The following is a 20,913-nucleotide window of genomic DNA, read 5'->3' on the forward strand; positions in this document are numbered from 1 at the left end:
GAACTAAGTGTATTTAGAAGGTGGGTGGAAGTATAGAGAACATACTAGCATGATCAATATTGTAGTATTTGTGAGATACTGTTTATGCTTTTGACAGAGCTCTGCAGACTTCTCCACAGTTAAATGAGAAAAATATATATATATATACACGGATTAGACAAATGAGATGTTCACTAGTGAGCTTTAAAATAGTTAATTGTGGTTCCCAGCGTGGGGGTCGGGAACCCAACAGAGGGTCACAAGATGATGGATCGGAAAGCATAAAAAAAACAATGTCTGCTGCACCAAATCTTTGCTTTTTCATGTGCAGTACTGTATAATTATACCTCTAAAATATTCAAATAAAACATGGTCTTTTGGTGGAACTGGTCATAACCAGTAGACTTATAGTAGACATCAGTGACAAGGGGTCACAAGTGTCAAAGCAAAAACGTTGCGAACCACTGAACTAAAGGATAGCACATGTTGCGATAATAATACTTGTTTTAATAAATCATATTCTCGTTCTGCATACTGGGTCACATTCAAAAGCCCATGACACATGACCTTTCTGAGTTTGAAACCCCCCTTTTACCAGAAGCTGTTTGCAGTCATGCTAACATCACTGCTGACTTATTTAGCAGCCCCGCCAGAGCACATTTGCCGGTGTAGCTAATGTCTCTCAGCCAAAGTGCCTCTCTGCCTCTGCAGCTGTAAGCATCGCTCCTGGGGGTGTTACAACTTCCAGCATCAGTTCCACCGCATCAGCAAAATAACTTGGGGGTGGAGGGGGTCCATGCTTTTAATTCAGCTATATGTTTTAACGGTTCTCTGAAAAGTAGATGGTCTTACATAAATGCAGAACCCCTTTATACCAATGTGAACTAAAGCCAGCATGCGGTTTAGCTTAGCATAAAGAATGGAAGTAGGGGGAAACAGCTAGCCTGGATAGACTACTCTCTGGAGTAGCGAGTCATCAGAAGTTTTGACCTCGTCTCTTGTGTGTTAATCGTGTTAGAGTGAGCCTAATTGCTTAAAGGAGTCACAAGCTTCACACCCCACTGGCCCAGCTCCTCATCCACTCTGCAGTATGTTGTTCCTGTCAGTGATTCCTGTGAGGGAAGCTGTGACAGGATCCCCATAAAGTGTGGGTCAAAGCTGGAACAGCAACAAAGGAAAGTACTATTCAGGAAGCCTGTGTCACTCTGTCAGCTAGACAATATGGTTTATGCATTAATTAGTGAGCTTTAGAGGAACAGGTAGGCCAATTTTATTTTACATGTGGACAGCTGTTTCCCCTGTTTGCAGTATTTATGCTAAGCTAAGTTAAGCATCTCCTGGCTTTGGCATCATATTCAACAGACTAAAGAGTGTTGAGATTAAGCACATTTCCTCCCAAGTAAGTGAAAAACAGTAGCGAGGAGTAACTGCTGATGATCCTAACGTGATCGCCATGAGATAAACCAACAAACAAGGAACTGAGTGCTCTTTGGTGTAAACTTGATTTTAAACAGCTCAAAGTGTCTCAGCTTGGACATTTTTGTTCATTTCAACAATTCTGCTCAGCAAACACGTCTGGCCGACGAAGGTGAACATTTGTTTTTACTGCGCCCATTGTCTTGAGGGGAAAAGTAGGGCAAGATGAGCTGCAGGCTTAAGTACCCGCCCACTGAATCACAACACACACTGACAATAACACACACATACATACACACATACACACAGATCAACGTTGATACACATATGAGCTATAATATCTTAACTGTAATATTAACTGAGTTATTTTGGTGGAAGGATTTCTTTTCTTGCATCTCTCAGAAACTGGTTCTGATCTTTAAGGCAGTCTGATTCAACAGACAATTGATTTTGGACATCAAAGGAGGGATTTAATATCAGATGACCAGAAACAACAGACCTGAGAGTGTCTGAATGAGGCACCCTTCAGTTACGGCTGAACAAAGATCCTCAGAACTGAGACTAAAGGCTGGTGTTGCTATGCGATGGCTCAGGGCTGCTGGAGGAGGAGGGATGAGGAAATCCTGCAGAAGAGTAGAGGAGTCTCAGAAACCCCGGTCACTTCACATACTTTATTTAGTCTAGGTCCGCCTACCATCTTCGTCCACCCAAACCATGCTACCCGAACCAAAGTAACTACACTGATTCAAGGCGCTTTAGATTCATATTTATAGTCATTCACTTTCTGTTTACATTTAAAGAAACGGCAATGTTGGTCTGTCGGTCCACATTGAAATATCTCCATAGCTATTTGATGGATTGCTATTAAAGTTTATACATTCATGTTCCCCAGAGGATACATCCTACCGACTTTGGGGACTCCCTTACTTTTATATCAGTGTCACCAGCAGGTCAGAGTTTTCCCTTATCTATTAAAATATCTCCACATCTACTGAATGGATTGACACAAAAAGTTTGATGTATTGAGATATTCCTTGATTAATGTTCAAGCGACATTATGATGGCATTTCTGCAAAGCTGATAACATTACCTCCAGCCTCAGCTGTAATTAATGCTTATAGTGCTCCTTATGCTAAAATGCTAAACTAAGATTTTGAACATGGTAAATACCTGCTAAACATCAACATGTTGATGAAAAGTCTCCTAACACATGATTGTGCATTTTGCAGATTGGAAGTGGGTTACTTTGAAGGAACTTATTTTACAAAGCAGTTCATTAAGTTTATATTTAATTATACAACAACAAATCTGATTAAAAAAGTGAGTGGCTGTGGTCGAAGAGGTACAGCGGGTCGTACATTAGTCGTAGTGGTTGGTGGTGAGCCACAGTGGGTCGCTTCATTTGCATGAACTCACACACTGCAGTTTAGTTTGGCTCAATCCCACATTCACCATCCTGCTGCCATAAATACTCACTATAAAACCCAATGAGTATTAATCCTACACTAAAAATGAATGCACTATTTACTCCTGTTAGATTTACCTCTTCGGTAGTAACTAATGGACTGAATGCTACAGACCGGGTCGGCTAGTTATACACTACTGAGAAGCGGAAAATGGTATTCTCATGGGATTTATTGACATTAAGAAAAAGTATAGAATAATGTCAGCCTAAAAACATTCAACTTAAGATGAAACAGTATTACTGAAATAAACAACTTCTTCCTCTGGTCAGGTTCATGTCTACAACACAATGCTGCCACCATGTGGTAGTGTATGACAGGAGCGCCTTCATCAGGAAGTGATGATGCACGCTGAACAACTCCTCTTGGTGTCAGGAGCTCACGTAGAACACGTCCTTCTCGTCTTTAACTCTGTGAAACACACAAAACAGATGATGTTGAATACAAAATAATTCACAGACTCTTGAAGCTAAGGGGAAGTGAACTAACAGTTCGTAACTTACTGCAGCTCTGCTGGTGTCACTGTGAGGAAGTGCAGCTACTTCAACTGTTGTTACTGCAGGCTTTGTTGCCCTCAGCAGGTATCTAGGTACATGCTGGGGACAAGAACAAAAAACAGAACATTGATGGAGATTAACACCAATGTTTTTACTGGTCAAAAGCCAAAACGTACGAAGCAACATCAACTGAATTTTGTTTTAGTACCTACTACATATTTAAGGTTACTGAAAACGAGGTGCAACTTGTTGTGCAATCAAATTATAATAATGCACCATGTACGGCCTTAGCATTGCTAATTGTGGCACCTTTTCTTTCCTTTGATCTACTTTTTTATGTATTGGGTGTATCTTATTGTGTTTATGTTTTATATGCTGCAAAAGGAAACACAGAATTTCATTGTGACAATGAAAAAGACTCGTATCTGGCTGATGAGGTCATTTATTGCCCTATTGACTTAAAGTTCAGAAGTATTCAAAAAACCCCTGGGCTGAAAACAAGCAGTCAGTCTTTGAGTATAACCTGAAAACTAATCACTGAAACTGAAATTTAGTCACTTACAGCCACCTGAAGACAGCACTCTACCGCCTTAAAAAAAAAAAAAGGTACTTGATGGAGGAAGATGAAACGAGACTCTCAGTGGTGAGGGGAAGCCAAGGTTATGTGGCCCTTTGATCATTATCAGCAGTTACAATAAATCAATGGTGTCTACTGTTACCGAGCAGAAGCAGCGAACCCACACAGATGAACCCAAGAGGGCAGAGAAGCTTCTTTCAGACAGCAACCACAAACACCGGCAGCAAGAGACGATGCACAATGTGTCAGTTGGTTGATTTTCTGCATTACTGCTAACAGCACATGTGCAAGAGATGCGATTCAATGCCACAGCGGTGAGGGGACAGTGAGGGGATCTGATAACGGCTTGAGGAATTTTCCTTTGCCCCGGTTACTTAAGGTTACCTGAATGAATAATGCACAGGGGGAAAGTTAACGGCATACGTTACATTTTGAAGTTTGGCATTTTCTGTATTTCACACAGCTTGATACTTGAGAATCTTTTATCATACAGCAAAGTCTACAGAAGAGTCTCTGAGGAATACCTTCAGAACGAAGCCCTAACTGTTTCACTACAGAGACATATTGTGCTGTGTAAACTCCAACATGATGCATGAACACATCTTGTCACCTCTTCATTTTGACCTCATGCTGTCTGGTAGACAAACAGACGTCACTCTCTCTCTCTGTGTGTGACAGTGAACTGACCCAGGAGGTTTGGGGATTGGCTCCGGCTCTGCTCTGGATCCTCCGACTGTGTCGTCGATCGGCGGAGCCGCTCGGGCGATTCACAGTGGAGGGACGAAGGCGACCGCTGGTAGATGAGGTTTCGTCTACTTCAGCTAGGAGGTCCGCCAGTTCTCCATCACTGATCTCACCCTCCACCATGGAGCCGTCTGTGCAGGGACAACATAATGTATCTAGACATGTTCCTTTATTTTATCCATAGTGTGGCTGAAAGGATACAAAAACACCAGTGTGGTCCTTTAAAGAAGGAGGCAGCTACAATGTCCACAATCAATTCATTTGCAAAACAATAACAGAATTATGTGTATTTAAGGTGCCAGATACCTACTTAGTTAAGCTTTTACCTGTATGCAGAGGAGTGGCCGCACACTCAGCACAAATCCAGTCACCTTCTGGGCCCGTGTTTAGTGACGGAGTCAAGCAGTCCATATGATACCTGGAACAAAAAGTACAACTGTGATTAAGTACCTTTAACATATAGCCGCTCCACCAGAGACTGTAGGAGTTTAAGTGGTCAAAGTCAGTTAAGTACAGCTAACTATTGTAGTCAATATAATGCTGCTGCTATGACTGAAATAAACACCGGTATGTAGTGAACATGAAAGTCCAAAATTCCCCTTGATAAAACTGTAACGCCGTACCCTGAATCACAGTGTATGCACACTAGCAGCCGGTGCCTGCGGTCGCTGCGTCCACATTCCTCGCAGATAACAATGTTGCTCCCCTCCTCATCTTCTTCTTCCTCATCATCATCATCTTCCCTTTTCTTTGTCCTCACTTTGATCTGCAGCAAGACCGCAAACAGTTCAGCCTCCCCTACCCCCAAACACTGCCCACATGTTCCCACACGTTTCAAAAAGCTTCCTTCAGGACAAATAATCACCTTCTTTTGAATCGGCCCTCCAGGACACCGTCTCTGATGGATGAAAGCAAAACTGATCCGATCCACAGGACAAGTGTTGGCTGTCTGAGAGTCAAGACGGAGCAACAACATTTCTCAATAACAACAACAACAACAACAGAAACACCTTGATGTTCATGCAGCTTAGACAGAATAGTGTTTTACAATTTGATTCACAATCTGTACAGAGAAAAGAAAAGGTAGTGTGAAGCCAAAGTGAAGGCTCATACATATATTACACTGTATGTAATAGTGCTGCAATTAACGGTTATTTTTCATCATCTTTCCTCAATTGATCCATTCATTGTTGTGTCAAAATACTAGAGCCGAAAGCAGCGGATCTTCACATTTGAGAGGCTGGAGGCAGATAACCGTTTGGTATTTAATTGATTAAAAGAGATAATTGATGAACATGAAGGTGGGATAATTAGCCTTGTTTTTCAACACAAGTCATCTTGTCTCCATATATTTATTTTCTAAATCTACGACATTACCAGTGGTATTGCTACACCTTCTTGGCATAATTTAAAGAGACATATTATTCTGATAAAAGTAAGTGTGGTAAAGACAGGACATATTTAGCTGGACAGGAGTGACAGGTGAAGTGTCTGTTTACCTGCGACCACTGGAGTATACAATCAATGCAGAAGACATGCTGGCAGTTTTCCAGAGAGGCTATTGTTTGCTTTTCAAAGGGGCTCAGGCAGATATAACATTTATCTGCAGCCTCTCCACCTGCTGCGTTTACCACGGTGGACTTATCCATATTTTAAATATTACTGGACAAGAAAATTACTGTTTACTGACGATGTTCTAAACAAGTCCACTGTAGTATCAGATTTTTTTTTGTGAGCTTGAACGCTACATTATCGTTAATGATGATATTAACAACTAACGTTAGCTAAGCTAGCTAGGTTCGCTTAGTCGGTGGCTAGCATAACATGATCGTGTAGCTAGTAATACCTTCTTATATACAGTCTATGAGTAATACACTGTAAACTATTTGTGCCTTTTAGCTATCTGTTACACACTACGGTTACAGCACATATTAACTAGCTAAATAAAAGCATTATAATTCGCCTGTAAACCGAAACATCTAACTGCCACTTTTCAATTTACTCCATGTTCCGCGGTACTCAAACAATTTCCGGTCTTATTTCAAAATAAAACGTCACATCTACAATTTTAATCTGATTTTATGTGCACAAAAATGTATTTTGTTTGCAAAAGATCCATATTCATATCTTACAATAACGTCATTAACAATTAGCAATCATAAAGTGTATGGAAATCTAGGAAGAACCACGTTTAAGACACCCTGCATGCCCATGACTTAAAAAAAATTACTTCAAAACGACCCTTCAAGGCCTAACTAAAAAGAAAATGTGAAGCATGCTTGACCTTTATGTGCATTTTGTGTGATTATGTCTAGCCACGCAAATTGTAAATACACTCGTAAAAGCAGACTGTGTGCATACTCTAGCGTCACGAGGCTATGGTTTCCTGCCCCTCTTAACTCCACTCCTACAGTACACTGACAGGAAATTAAGACGCCTTTGCAAAGAGCAGCATTGTATATGCTCACTGTCTTCAGAGAGGAGCTGTTCAACCAATGTGCCACTACAAAACTAAGCGATTATCATGTGTTGTCAGTGTAGCTTTCTGCATTTGGAGATCAAGCAAAGGAGATAAGTACCGTGGTAAGTCTTTTTTCTCCCTTAATACTTTGTTTTATTTCAACTGTACATAGTTTAGGTTTAGTTTGTGTAAATAATTTAATATTTATCTGTTTCAGAAAAGTTGTAAGCGAATGCTACAGTAAGTTTAAGTAACTTTTATGGCTTTTTAGAAGTGATCAGTGTGTCACTGCTATTTGTGTTTCACTTCACCCTTTTTAAAAAAATAAATAAATGTAAAGTAGTAATTACATGTGTGAGTAAATGTGTATTATGTGTTAAAATGTCCTCCCCGTTTTCAGAAACCTGAACAACACAGAACAATGTATTCAGCTTCTGGAACAAAAATAAAGAATGACTAAAATAGATTTGTTTCAAAGGTGGGGAAAAAGTGAAAGTGGAAAAACTCTGAATGGAAACATGTTTGTGTTTTTTGCAGTAACAGATGCAGCAGCGTTTATGAGAATCAACCTACGCTCACTGACTTTCATTTGACAAAACACTCCGTCTGCAACGATGAATGTGACAGGCGGCGACTGCAGTACCCCCTCAGCGGAGTACCAGTACTACTTTTTCCCGACGGTCTACATCCTCGCTTTAGTTTTAGGTCTACCAGGAAATCTGTCCGCCCTCTTCGTCTTCACCTTCAGGACCACTCCCCGCACAGCCTTCAGCATTTACATCAGCAATCTCGCAGTGGCAGACATCGTCATCCTCTGCACGCTGCCCTTTAAGATCCACTACCACCTCAACAGAAACAACTGGGTGTTCGGGGATGTCGCTTGCCGTGTCACTGGGATTCTGTTCTTCGCCAACATCTACATGAGCATCTGCTTCATGACTTGCATCTGCGTGGATCGCTACATGGCCACGGTACACCCGCACACCTACTTGAGGCTGCGGAGCCCCTGGTGCTCCCTGGTTGTGTGCGTGGTGCTCTGGTGTGTAATTGTGGTGGCCATGCTGGTCTTTGTCCTCATGGGACCCCTGGAAACCAACGCAGACGGATCCGGAAGCCACAGCTGCTTCGAGAATTTCGCCAAGAAAGAGTGGAACACGCGCTTGGTGGTGTACAGCCTGCTATGCCTGATCTTTGGCTCCCTGCTGCCCTCCGTGATCCTCCTGGTGTGTTACCCGCTGGCTGCGAGGCGCATCTCCATGATAAGGACTAAAACAGCCCAAAAAGCCGTGAGGGTCATTTACACCATCCTGGCCATAACGCTGCTCTGCTTCCTGCCCAACCATGTGGTGTACCTGCTGCACCTCCTTCGACGGATGGAGGTCATCCAGAGCTGCTACTTGGCCAACGCCATCTACAGCGCCCGGCGGGTCACCACGGCGCTCGTCATCCTCAACACATGCCTGGACCCCGTGCTGTACTACGTCACCACCAGCCACTGCAAATGGAAGCAGTTAAAGATGGCATGGCTGTGGGGTAGAGTCCGGAGAAGGAGGGGTGTCTATACCATTGCAGTGAGCTGAAGGGTAACGGTGTATGCATATTGTAAATATATCTTGTTACACGAGTCATTGTTAATGTAAAAAAAAAAGAAAAATAAATGTTTATTGAAAGTGACTTTGTACATCAAAATAATGGGACAAATCAGACTTTGAGTATCGTATTTTCCTTAATCTTGTGCAGCTCAGTCTATAAACGAGTCCATGACAGAGTCTCCTACATCACTTAGAAAAAGAGTGGGCCAATAAGGATCACTATCCCAACATTAGACGGGAGCCAATTCAAAGTTTACAGGTACAAATATGTTGTCAGCCTCCACAAATCCAGGCTCAAAAGAGTGAGAGTACAGGAATTATTTTTTAGTGGGAATTTTCCTTCAAAATGTTTGTAGTTTTGGAACAAAAAGATATTTCAGCAGAGTCCAGATGGAAGCCCCTTTTTGAGCAGAGTTGATAGGAAGCTGCCGAGGTCCTCGTCCTGACGAACAAACAGAACATCCAGTCAAAGCAGAAGCATTGGGAGGAAAGACAAAGCACCATATTTTTTACTTTAACTCATGTTAACATGAACACAGATACGTCGAAAGTGGTTATCAGTAAATAGACAAATCATAGATATACGTCACTGCGGTTCCCAAATTTTCTTTTACTTGATGACACCTTAAAATTAAGCAGTTGCTACTTACAACCCCTTGATCAGCTGAAGATAATGAATGTTTGGCATTTTATTAATGATTATTTTAAGTTTTTCCACATATACATTTTAGTTTTCTACATGTATTTACTTGAATTTTTGTATCTTGTATTTTTCTTTGTTATAATCTCTACAGTATTCACATTACTTTTACTGTACATTTGTACTTGTGTATGATAGAAATAAACATTGAATCCTTTTATACGATTATTAGAATAGTTGCCATTTCAGTTTCCGTAGATTCAATTAATTAATTGTTTAATTTGACTCATATAGTAAACATCATTGGGATAATACACAGGTGTGATTAATGACATAACCGCAGTACATTTAGGTAGAAAGTTAAATGCTGAACTGTGATTATCCTGCCATATAATAATAATAATAATAATAAAAATATTACATTTTATTTATAGAGCGCTTTTCAGAATACTCAAGACACTTTACATTAAAATCATCATATATAAAAAATATATAAAGGATATATATTAAACATTTAGTAAAACCAGTAGTCTTTTACAGCCATAAAAAAGAAAATGTAATATATGAAAAATACTGTAAAAAGAATAACATGTTAAAGATGTTCCATCTACATTAAAGCTTACAGAGATTAAGGTTGTCCTAAAACTGTTACCACAATGTATTACTTCAGTTGTTATCGAGTACCTGATTATATCTCAAACTGTGGTACTGAATTTAGTGACTGCAAGACTTTTTTGAGAGAATTAAAAATAGAAAACGATATGACAAAGAGGCAGAAACTCACTACCTATGTTAATATATTTACCCTTTGTGCTTTGCACGGAGCACATGAAGCCACAGAAACCACTCACCTTCCATTGCGCAGTGGCTGCAGTGACAGTAGTGACAACAGGAAGCTTTCCCCCCACCTTCTACATGCATTTCAAAGCCCCTACTCTCATACTGTCTGCCCACATACGTTCTAACTTCTTGGTCAACCTTTTTTCAGGACCGTCAGGGCATATGAACATTGTTTAACTGATATTTCGCTAGCGATGGTGCGGTCCGACCAGAATGTACCCAAAACAAATGCACTCGCGTGCTGTGGCGAAAAAAGGACCTGGGACAGGAAATAGTGTGGGCGGGAAGAGGTTAAATAATCACTCATTCATTGAAATGAACAGGGAGCACATTTTGTCCTAACTTTTTGCACATATAATCTTAGTCACTAGCTACTTACTTTTATCGACTATGCAAATATCCTATATAAATATGGACCTAGGACTCTGTGGGTCTACTTGACCCGTTGCTATTTGTCCAGAGGGCTGCTCAGCTGTCTCAATAAGCACCTTGAGGGCACAAAAACCCATCCTAGACTTACAGTATATGTATCCCCACAGGCTTGGGGCTTATTCACACTTCTGTTTAGTACATTTGCAGATGACTCAGCGCTTGAAAGTTTCACAGAAAGTAGTCTTCGGATATGCCTGTGGTCAGCGAGCTTGCTTGTGCGGTGGTGTGATGATCACTACCCGAGACTATTTAGAAAACCAAAGATATGTTAACCCTCCCAGAGCTTGTTAGAAAGGAGGAAAAGTGGAAATTGTGGACAGCTATAAGTACGTTGGTGCTTGTTTACGATCAGCTCTACAATTATCTGACCACTGAAGACCTTTTGGATCCGTTTCAATATATATTTATTCCATGCCAATGAATTACTCCAATATAAAGATTTTTAAAAAGTGCTAAGGTGCTAAGTTTTTGGTGCTGAATGGAAGAGAAAATAAATGAAGTCTCATCTTGAATCAAGATGAGACTTCATTTATTTTTTCTTCATTTATTTTTTAAATTTTTTAATAGACAAGGAATCAAGATTCTTGATTCCTTGTCTATTAAAACAGATGAAGTAAGAATCCATGATGTGTTAAAAAAAACAACCCTTTACTTATTATTAATATTTTATCATACATATTGTAATGTCCTTATATCTGACCTGCCAGTTTCTGTGGGACTGTTTACTTGTCTTATTGTGTTTATGTTTTTATGATGTAATGTGTGAAGTTTTTAAAAGATCGTTTAGATGACAGAGTAAAATTAAATCCGTGACGCAAAGACGCTGAACACATTTTACCTGATAACTCCAGGAAAGTAGCAGGACCTTGGTGTTGGCGTCTTCAGCAGAGGAGGAGACTTTGATGACGATGGACTCCACCATGACTGTACCATCGGGGAGGTGCTGGATGGTGTAGCCTTTTAACACGCTGAAGCAGACAAATGCAAAAAAACGAGGGTTTATAATAGACAAAACATACGTTTTACATTATCTTTCACACCACAAGCATCCAGGATTAAAAAGGAGATAAGATCAAATATCTTAATTCTCGGGGAAAAAAAGAAATGATGACACAATCTGTACTGCATATGCTGAAGTATATCACAAATATAATAAAATAATTGAAAAGAAACTAGACACGCAAGCAAACGGCACTGCAGGAAGGTAGAGAAAGTGGCTGGTGTAGGTGATGGATTAGAAAGCTGACGAAGGAGGCCCAGTGACTCTCCTCCTCCTCCTCCTCCTCCTCCTCCTCCTCCTGCAGCGCTACTCTCACCTCTTGAGGTGTGCGTAGATTCTGTGAAGCGTGTCGGAGTCGCTGTGCGGGTCCTGGAGCTGCACGCGGCAGGTGAAGCGTAACTGATGTTCGTTGAGGCCCAGCTCCTTCAGGGCCTGCTCCGACGACACCAGCTTCAGACTCTGCGCTCAGGGAGAGACAACGAGGAGTTGCACCATCACCTGTTGAACGCGACAACCGGGCCACTAGACTGCAGGTCAACATCAAGTATTTAGAAAGTCGAAAACAGCGGCAGACTTACAGAAGTGTTTGAACTTACGTTTTCTTTCATGATCAGGGTTCCATGCATGGTACGGGGCTTTTTGGGATCAGGAAGCGGCCCTTCAACACAAGAATGGTTTAGGACATAAATAAATATACAGATAAAAGTCTTCGGCGTAGATTTGGGGGGCTGCTGATTGTCCCTGCCAATATTTTCACAGATCTCAAGATCTGGCAACCCGCTGTACTACACATTGTCAGGTAGAAGAAGTCCGAACAGTTATGATCGGTCGGCGGTTTGAAGGGCTTAGTATTACATTTTAAATGTTTCAAACATTGTAACCAATATTAGTCTGATATTATATTCAAATTTGAGGCGTAAGGTGTTGGCTAATTTGTGATTATTGCCCAGACATGGGATTTTATCAAAAAAAACTTTATTTCTATGCCTGTATAGCCTCAGAAATCACACACAAGTCAGAATCTTCAGACGAGTCTTGGAAACTGGACAAAAAGTCAAGGAGGAAGGAAAACCATTGTTGTACTTTTCTGATAGGTGACACTTCTCATTTCATATCTGGTTTCAGAGTCTATCATCTCACATGACATTTTGACCACCAATTTGGGTTATGATATTTAGATGTACGCCACTCTGAAAAAACAACTTGAATTCTGAAACTGAAACTGCGTAGGCACCCTGGAAGCCATCGTGACCAAAGACAAAACTTTGTGCCATTTTATTACTCCTTAGGTTGCGAATGAAACAAACTAATTCCTTAACAGTCAACAGAACGTACCTCCGAGAGCCATCTCTCGCTTGAGCAGGTTGAGTGAGATATCCACAGGCACGCTGGGATTTGTAGTCACAGTCACTGTCTCTCCGTTGGCTGGCATGTGGCAATCTATGCCTGCCGTTAAAAAAAAAAACCCAACATTAACAGGACTGACAACGCCTTCTCCTCCTACTGTGAGCCGGCAGAAATGACTTTTAATGGGCCTAACATTATTGATGCGGATGGAGATGCACTTACTGAACTCCTGTTCAATCTTGCCCTTGAGGAACTCCATCTTCACCGCCTCCCCGTGTACCAGCAGCATGTTTCGAGGCTCCGCCATGCGAATGAGCTGCATGATGCCCTTGGCATCTGCATGGGCACTGAAGGACATGTACTCCACCTGTAGCTTCACATCCAGCTGTAAGAATCACAGAAGATTAAGTCAACGGTTATTGTTAAAAAGGAGTAGCTTGATTTCTTGGGAAACACACGTATTGACTTGATTGCTGAGAGTTAGATGAGAACTCTTAGTTTCATTAAATATGGAGCTAAATCCAGGAGACAATTCTCTTCTTATCTTATCTTCACATAGACTGAAAGTGAAAACAAACTAGTCAGACTGTCTAAATCTCAGTGATAGAGTGCTGCAGGAATGGGTCCTAAAACCCGGAAGTGAGAATAAGGTCTGTGGTTAACAGAAAATGTAGAGATTTTAACATTGTGTTCTACGACATAATGACATGACTTTGTTAGTAAATAACCCCAACTCACGCGTGAATATTGCAGCTTTTACATGTAGTAACAAGTGCCTAATGAGACTAATAAACGTCATCAACTGTAATCTGCCTTTGACTTCATGCTGGTGGTGTGAAATGATGCGACCGAGGTGTAGTTCGTTTATAGCCTAACTTCAGCTTTTTACTTCTGGCGATTGCATTTATGCTTCAAAAACCATTAAACTTGTCTTCCTTTGTGAAGATTATCTTAATGAACACAATGTGTTAGTATCATAAACGTTTGTTTACCGCAGACTTTATTTTCTGCAATAATCCAAAATTCTATTGAAAAGTCCCATTGGCTTTTTGTCGAGGGAACCAGCGCGACGGTAACTTCAGAGTAAGCGTGTTATAACTCATTTGTTTACTCTGTACACAGAAGTGTAACAGTAACATGTTGTGGTTTTATGAAGAGTTACGGACAAAAGAACAGTCCCACACATAATTAGTGAGTGAACTGTAAAGGCAAAAGTAGGCCGATTCTGTTACCCTTAGATAGATTCAGGCTAGCTGTTTCCCCCTGCTTACATTGTTTATGCTAAGCTAACTGCATCCTGGCTGTGGTTAGTTTAAAACATACAGTGGTGTTGATCTTCTCATACATATATGAGAGACGGGGGGGGGGGGGATAACATGATGAAGTTACTTTATCTGCAGAGCTGAAAAAAAATAGTTCAACCCATGAAGCAAAGTGTGATCCCATATCTGACAGAGATGAAGGGGAAATTAAAAACTCTTACTGTTGATCTCCCTTCCATTTCCAGTTTCCTCTGCCCATTCAGGATCTTGTGACCGATTGTTCCTTGTACACAATACCCAGGCATGATCACCTAAAAGAGGCAGAGCTAGTTGTTCAGTTGTTTAAAAAAAAACACACGAAAATAAAACCATCTTCTATTGTCTCTTCGAGACTCACCATGTTTTTCTCATTGCCAGCCCATTTCTTGAAGATTTGCAAAGACTGGCCAGCATGCAGCATACCTGGTGTGGCAAACACCACCTGAAAGTGAACATATTGCTGTAGTTCACTGCCATTTGAACTTTTTACACATTGGAGGAACACAAAAAAAAAAACGTACCATAGGTCCAGGATTATCAGCATAGGAGCGATCAAACGGCTTGATGTGCTTAAATTCAAACATGTTTCTCTGCACAAAGGTTTTTCGAATCTTCTGGTTGGTCCATGTTATGAAAAGCTTGTAATAATGATTAGCTTTCTCCGTCAGCCCGGTGGAGAAGTAGATCGGGGCCTTTAGGTTCATTCTCTCCCTGTTCAAAGAGAGGAGCTGATTACTAATCAGTCTGTCCAATGAGCCGACACTCATTATAAAACAGTTGATACAGAATACCGCCATTATTCTATCAAGCGAAATAAAATGAATTCAGCTATTTAAGAGACATTTATTTAATTGGAAAATCAATGTGTTATAACTTATAGAGGGACCAGTGATTATGGCCACACATCACTTTCACCACCATGTTTGCTCTCTTATTTATAGCTTAAGCTAAAGTCACTTCTTTTGAAGAACAAACCTACCAAAACGTTTCCAACAGGATGCAGAGTTCTTGTGCTCTTCCGAGGGCAAAAACTGGAATGAGAACCTGAAAAGATGAGAAAACTCAAATTTGAAAAGAAATCCAAACTTTCTCCCCGTGAGGCAATATAAGACGGAAAGTAAACACCCCAAAATACAGAGTTCCACTAACTCTGAAAATTACCTTTCCCCCTCTTTCTATGCTTTCATGCACTTTCTTCAAAAAGTCCCTCTCTCTGCATCTCTTTGAGTCCCGGATGGTGGTGGCATATGTAGACTCTGAGATGAGCATGTCTGGACGGCACTTGTCGATCCACGCCGCACTGCAAATATACAAACACAACGATGAAGAGGCTGTAGGCATAAACTCCAGCATATAATCAATAAATACAGCAAAGGCCACTTACCCTAAATGCCTGTCAGGAGTCATGTTATAGTCTCCCTAAAAATAAAAAGACATTATTCTGAGAACCTGTCTGTCAAATTCCCTTTCTGATTCTGACTCTGATACAGTGCAGACTTGTTTACACTCACAGTGTAGACCACAGACTCTGATCCCACTTTGATGTGCACCATGGCAGCTCCCAGGACATGGCCTGCATAGTACGCCTTGATCTCCAGCTCATCATCCACCTGCCAGCAGCACAACAGAAACAGCTTGATTTGCCATCAAAAGAGACGAGCAGCTGGTGCCGAACTGATTAATAGCTGGATGTCTTCAAAAATGACATGAGCACTGCACCTGGACGGTCTGGTGCAGGTTCAAAGGTACCACTTTCTTCATGCAGTCCTTGATCATCTGCGAGGTGAAGAAGTTGGTTTCTCCCTTTTTGTCGACGGTGATCTTCCGGAAGTCCTCCAGTAATATGGGACAGATGGCCTTGGTGGGATGGGTCATGTAGATGGGTCCATCGTAGCCCACCATCTCACTCATGAAGGGCAGAGCGCCACAGTGGTCCAAGTGGAAATGGCTGAGAAAGGAACAGGTAGACATATAAAGAAAAACACTGGATTGTTTTATTTATTCTATCCATATTGGTGAGAGAGAAATGACACAACAAACCTGATGATTACACAGTCCAGAAACTCAGTCAGACGCCCATTCTGGGTTATGTAAGAAAAGTCTGGGAAACGTCTCTGCAATGACAACACAGATTTGTATTCAATTGGGATTAGACTGTCGTTTCTCTTCTCCACAAGGTCCAAATCATATGAAACTCAAAATATGTATTAAAAATAGGTTTTGAGGCTAATGCATTCAAAACAAGACTATTGCACGAACCTAGAACATGTCACTGGAGATGCAATTAAACAGTCCTGAAGAGAAATTCAACTTTGTAATTAGATACTGCTACAATTGATTATTAATCTTCCGATTATACTTTGGGATTATTGTTTAGTCTTGGTGAAATGTCTTCAAGTGTCTTGTTTTGTCCAACCAATGGACCAAAACCAAAATATATTCAATTTACAATGACACATTTAAGAAGCTGCAACCAGAGAATGTTTTGATTTATTTGCTTAAAAAAAATACTTAAGTGATTAATTGATTATGAAAATAGTTGCTAATATTTTCTATAGATTGCCTAATCAATTAATCGTGTAATCTTCCAACTCTAATGTCAGAATTATGGTTAACCAGACCAACAAAACCACCTGGTGATGAAACTGTAGGTGTTTAAAAACATTTATGGAATGAGAGATGTGTGTGTGTGTGTGTGTGTGTGTGTGTGTGTGTGTGTGTGTGTGTGTGTGTGTGGAGATTGTATAATGAGTATCCTTATAGTATGATTCTCTTAGAATTAAATCTGCATGATTTCTGTAATCAGACACCGTTGTCTTTGTTGTTATCATGATTAATTAAGGGGCAAATGTCAGGCTTCAACTTAGTGCACAACAACTTGCTTGTGTTAGATAATTTGTTTTAGAATATTTGTTTCTGCATGAGCAAAAACAAGTGCAGTGTATGAAATTAAACCAAACCACAGGAAACCAATCGTGACATAACATTGCTGTTAAGGATATGTGTCTCTTGAAATACAAGCTAGTTGACTTACATCATCATTGTATCCCATGTGCATCCCACAATCAAGCATTATGTTTTTGCCTCCGATAGACACGAGGATGCAGCTGCGGCCGACGTCCTGTCCAGCACCTTGGAGAGGGAACAGTGAAGTCGAGAGAAAGCTTTAAAAAAACAAAAAACACACAGTAATTGCGCCACTGAGTTAGCCTCGGCCAGCTAAAAACAACGGCTGCTGTCAGTGACGGGTGAAACTTACAACGTGTTGTCGACCATCATAACAGAAAATACACAAGTTATTGTTGCTCAAAGAGCGCCAGACATTGTAGCGAATATATACCGTCAAAAAGTTATAGACTCGTTTGGTGTTGACGGAACTAGCATAGCAAGATGCTAACGTCCCACTGTGGCGTTACCGTTACTCACCCAGTGGTGTTACTTTTATTTCAGGCATGTTTTCTCAGCCTGATGTTGAAGATAAACAAAGGACACCCAGTTAGCCCAGGAGGCCGGTCTGTTTCCGATGAATAACACCTTGTTCACAAAGATATGTGTATTGTCCAACTTGTATACATGTGGGTAATTTCGAGTGCCGACTACCAGAGTCTAGCTGCACACTTCCGGGCAGCGCTTTCAAAATAAAACACCTCTCTGCAAACTATGTCACAAGACTTAACAAGTATTGAGCTGATGTGCTTTGTTTTGAGTTTACATTTACATTTACATTCACACAAAGTATGTATTTTAAAAGGTTGATTCCAGTATTGTCAGAATCAATATAAAAGATGCAAAGATGTGATATGCTCAGGGCACAACCATTCCACAGTTAGTTTTTCTCTTCTTCTCTGTTCTTTCCTGCCAATGTTATTGTAAAAAAACAACTGTCACGGCAGGTCACAGAGTGTGTGGTTCCCTTGTCGTTAATGTATCTCACGGTAGCGTCTATGCTCCGTCCGAAAGCGATGCCAGCGCTTTTATTTTTAAGGCAAAGTTGTACATTTCCGGTGTTTCTCCGGCTCGAGTCTGCGCAGTAGAGGCGGAGCAGAGCAGGAATGACCTGTCGTTCCACTGACATGAAGAGTACCGCTTGAATTTCCTTTCTTTCTCGAAATTGTCTTGCAGGTAACTTGTTCGGTCTCTTAACTTACACGTCAATACGTACATGTATTACGACCTCCAGTTGGTTGGTAGCCGTTAGTCACATTTGCGCGTTCATTTGTTGCCTGTTGGCTTTAGTCGATAGCACTTCCGTATAGAAAACCATGGCTGGTACTGAAGAAGACCAGAAATTCTGCTTACAGGAGGTGCTCGATACTTTCAAGTTGTGTTTGTCGGAGAACAAAGAAGTGTATCTTGAACACTACGTCGCTGGGTGGCGTGGTCTTATAAAGTAAGTGTATTGTACATACTATATACTCAGCTGAAACGGTATAGAAAGTGTCAGGTGTGTGGTGGTAGCAAACGTGTTTTGTTTATCCCGTTACTAGATTGCTGAACAGCTTGGGGAGTGTTTTTGGCTTCATCTCAAAGGATGCTGTCAACAAGATCCACATCCTGGTGGCTCACTTGAATGGTGAGAACGGGTCTCAGTACGCCACCGTCCAGTCAATGGTCAAGTACGAGCAGGAGAATGAACTAGTGGACCTGACCAAGAGAGGCGGCCACCCGGAGTCCGGCTGTCGCACCCTGCTGAGGCTCCACCGTGCACTGAGGTGGCTGGAGCTCTTCCTGGAGCGCCTCCGCACCAGCAGCGAGGACAGCAAGACTTCCGTCATGTGTTCAGAGTCCTACAACGAGTCTCTATCCCAGCACCACCCCTGGGTGGTCCGCAAGGCTGCAGGCATGGCGTTCTGCATGCTCCCCGGGCGTCCCGCCTTCTTTGAAGTGATGAACGTGGGCCCCCCGGAGCAGGTGGTGGCCAAGCTGGGGGAAGCTCTGCCTCTTATCTCTGAGGTGTACCAGATCACAGAGGACCTTTACACTCAACACAACATGATGGACTTACCATAGAGAGCAAAACAAGTTATATTATTTGCCTCTTCATACATTACAAGGGCTGTCAATCTAGCTGCTGTTTGATTTTGGCAATTTACGGGTTGTTCCTCATCTGCACAGTGTTATTATTTAAGCATACCTTCACTGACACTAATCTGTATATTCTACATTTTTTAAATAATATGTAAAACTACTGTCAATTTAAATGTTGCATGTTTATCTGCAATTTTTTATAATGGGCCTCTTTTAAGTTCAACGTTTGCTTGTATTCTATTTTAATGTAAGTAGATGAAGGGAACAGTGGGACCAAGTCTTAGCTCACTGCCAAAAGCTGATTGTTTTAATTATTTATTCCAAACATTGCTTTTTGACAATCAGTTCATCACTGTAGTGATGTCTGTAGTTTTTCAAGCAAAAAAGTAAAATAACACCAAATATTTGATGTTTTCATGTTCTGAAATAATATTAAAAAAATGTGCTGCCCTTCTTGCTATTTTTTGTTTTTCGACAGATTCCATTAATACCAAATTGATTAAGTTGATTCTCAAAATATTTGTTAATTATTTAATAGATCATGCATATGATATTGTATGACACCAGATATTGCATTAATTTCTGTGGTCTTGTTGTAAAAATGTAATTTAAAAGACCAATGGCAAACTGCAGCCTTAACGGGAGAGAAGCAGTTTCTAAATCACTTCTTCGGTGACGGGGAAGTCTAAATGTGTCAACAAATTTAATTGAGACGTTAAAAAGCAAAACATACCCGAACAGTAAGAGACAGAAGATAAACACATCAGTTTAATGGCCAAATCAAATACTAAGACAGTTTTACTGAGAGGAAAAAAAAACAATGAAACGTTTTTAGCAGTGGACTCAGAGTTGCTAACCTTGCTGTGTGTGATCTAAATGCAGTTTATTAATGTATAAATCACAAAATACACTGCTGTTATTTATTTGAAGTGATTGGTGTATTGTTTCTCAAGAATGTACTGTAATATATACATATAGTATCATTAATTAAAATACAATGTATAAACAGTGTAGCATAATGAAAACATGTTCACTTGGTTGATTGTGAATTTGTGTTTTGTTTGATTAATGATTGATTCATTTTGTTACCTGTAGTCTTAAGTAAATGAGGACATAAGTTAACTGATTGTGTTGTGTTTTTATAATTCGTTGCTCATGGTTATCAATGTCAAGTTATGACTTTATTTTCTCTTGTGAACCAACTGTCTTAAATAACAGAAGTCCAAATAGACTCAATAGTGGGAGAAGTAGTGCTGTGTGTAATACTTTCAACGCAACCCACAGATGTAAAGCATATAAACGTGCATTGTATACAACTATGTATACAAGTACATTTACTCAAGTACTGTACTGAAGTAAATGTTTGTGGTACTTTTTTATGCTACATTTCAGTGGAAAATATTGTTTAATCATTTTGTTGATAACTTTAGTTACCTATTCCTACACATATTCAAAATAATAACACAAAATAAAATCAATGAATACATTTTGTGTTGTATTTTTAGCTGCAGTTGCGTACTTCCACCACCAGGGGGAGGGGCTCCTCGACTCACACCGCAAGTCGTCATCAAGGCAACCAGACTGTCATAGCAACCT

The 20,913-nt window shown here is 40.6% G+C and overlaps 4 protein-coding genes across 4 annotated transcripts; 2 read left to right on the forward strand and 2 right to left on the reverse strand.

Annotated features, from left to right (window-relative positions):
• Window positions 1-3,012: 3,012 nt before the first annotated feature.
• LOC137889372 (PHD and RING finger domain-containing protein 1-like) lies at window positions 3,013-6,684 on the reverse strand. The gene is made up of 7 exons (XM_068733208.1): window positions 6,176-6,684; window positions 5,542-5,625; window positions 5,300-5,442; window positions 5,003-5,094; window positions 4,620-4,807; window positions 3,362-3,454; window positions 3,013-3,269 (listed from the first exon to the last, which is right to left on the reverse strand). Exons 1-7 carry the CDS (start codon window positions 6,323-6,325, stop codon window positions 3,264-3,266), a joined length of 756 nt encoding a protein of 251 aa, XP_068589309.1. The 5' UTR covers window positions 6,326-6,684; the 3' UTR covers window positions 3,013-3,263.
• Window positions 6,685-7,139: 455 nt separating this feature from the next.
• LOC137889516 (lysophosphatidic acid receptor 6) lies at window positions 7,140-8,811 on the forward strand. Its single transcript, XM_068733401.1, has 2 exons — window positions 7,140-7,259; window positions 7,675-8,811. The coding sequence occupies exon 2, from the start codon at window positions 7,752-7,754 to the stop codon at window positions 8,715-8,717; it is 966 nt and encodes a 321-aa protein (XP_068589502.1). The 5' UTR covers window positions 7,140-7,259; window positions 7,675-7,751; the 3' UTR covers window positions 8,718-8,811.
• ints11 (integrator complex subunit 11) lies at window positions 8,775-17,893 on the reverse strand. Its single transcript, XM_068733400.1, has 17 exons — window positions 17,716-17,893; window positions 17,324-17,421; window positions 16,330-16,403; window positions 16,009-16,237; window positions 15,801-15,899; window positions 15,674-15,708; window positions 15,451-15,589; window positions 15,269-15,333; window positions 14,811-15,000; window positions 14,648-14,731; window positions 14,472-14,561; window positions 13,211-13,373; window positions 12,977-13,087; window positions 12,238-12,299; window positions 11,958-12,100; window positions 11,480-11,609; window positions 8,775-9,171 (listed from the first exon to the last, which is right to left on the reverse strand). Exons 1-17 carry the CDS (start codon window positions 17,741-17,743, stop codon window positions 9,106-9,108), a joined length of 1,806 nt encoding a protein of 601 aa, XP_068589501.1. The 5' UTR covers window positions 17,744-17,893; the 3' UTR covers window positions 8,775-9,105.
• Window positions 17,894-18,334: 441 nt separating this feature from the next.
• Window positions 18,335-20,803, forward strand: cptp (ceramide-1-phosphate transfer protein). The gene is made up of 2 exons (XM_068733050.1): window positions 18,335-18,679; window positions 18,777-20,803. Exons 1-2 carry the CDS (start codon window positions 18,552-18,554, stop codon window positions 19,297-19,299), a joined length of 651 nt encoding a protein of 216 aa, XP_068589151.1. The 5' UTR covers window positions 18,335-18,551; the 3' UTR covers window positions 19,300-20,803.
• The last annotated feature ends 110 nt before the right edge of the window (window positions 20,804-20,913 follow it).

This window comes from Cebidichthys violaceus, unplaced genomic scaffold (genome assembly GCF_023349555.1).
Source record: "Cebidichthys violaceus isolate CVI_PGR_0920_01 unplaced genomic scaffold, fCebVio1.0.p SCAF_6, whole genome shotgun sequence".
In the NCBI taxonomy this organism is placed as follows: domain Eukaryota; kingdom Metazoa; phylum Chordata; class Actinopteri; order Perciformes; family Stichaeidae; genus Cebidichthys; species Cebidichthys violaceus.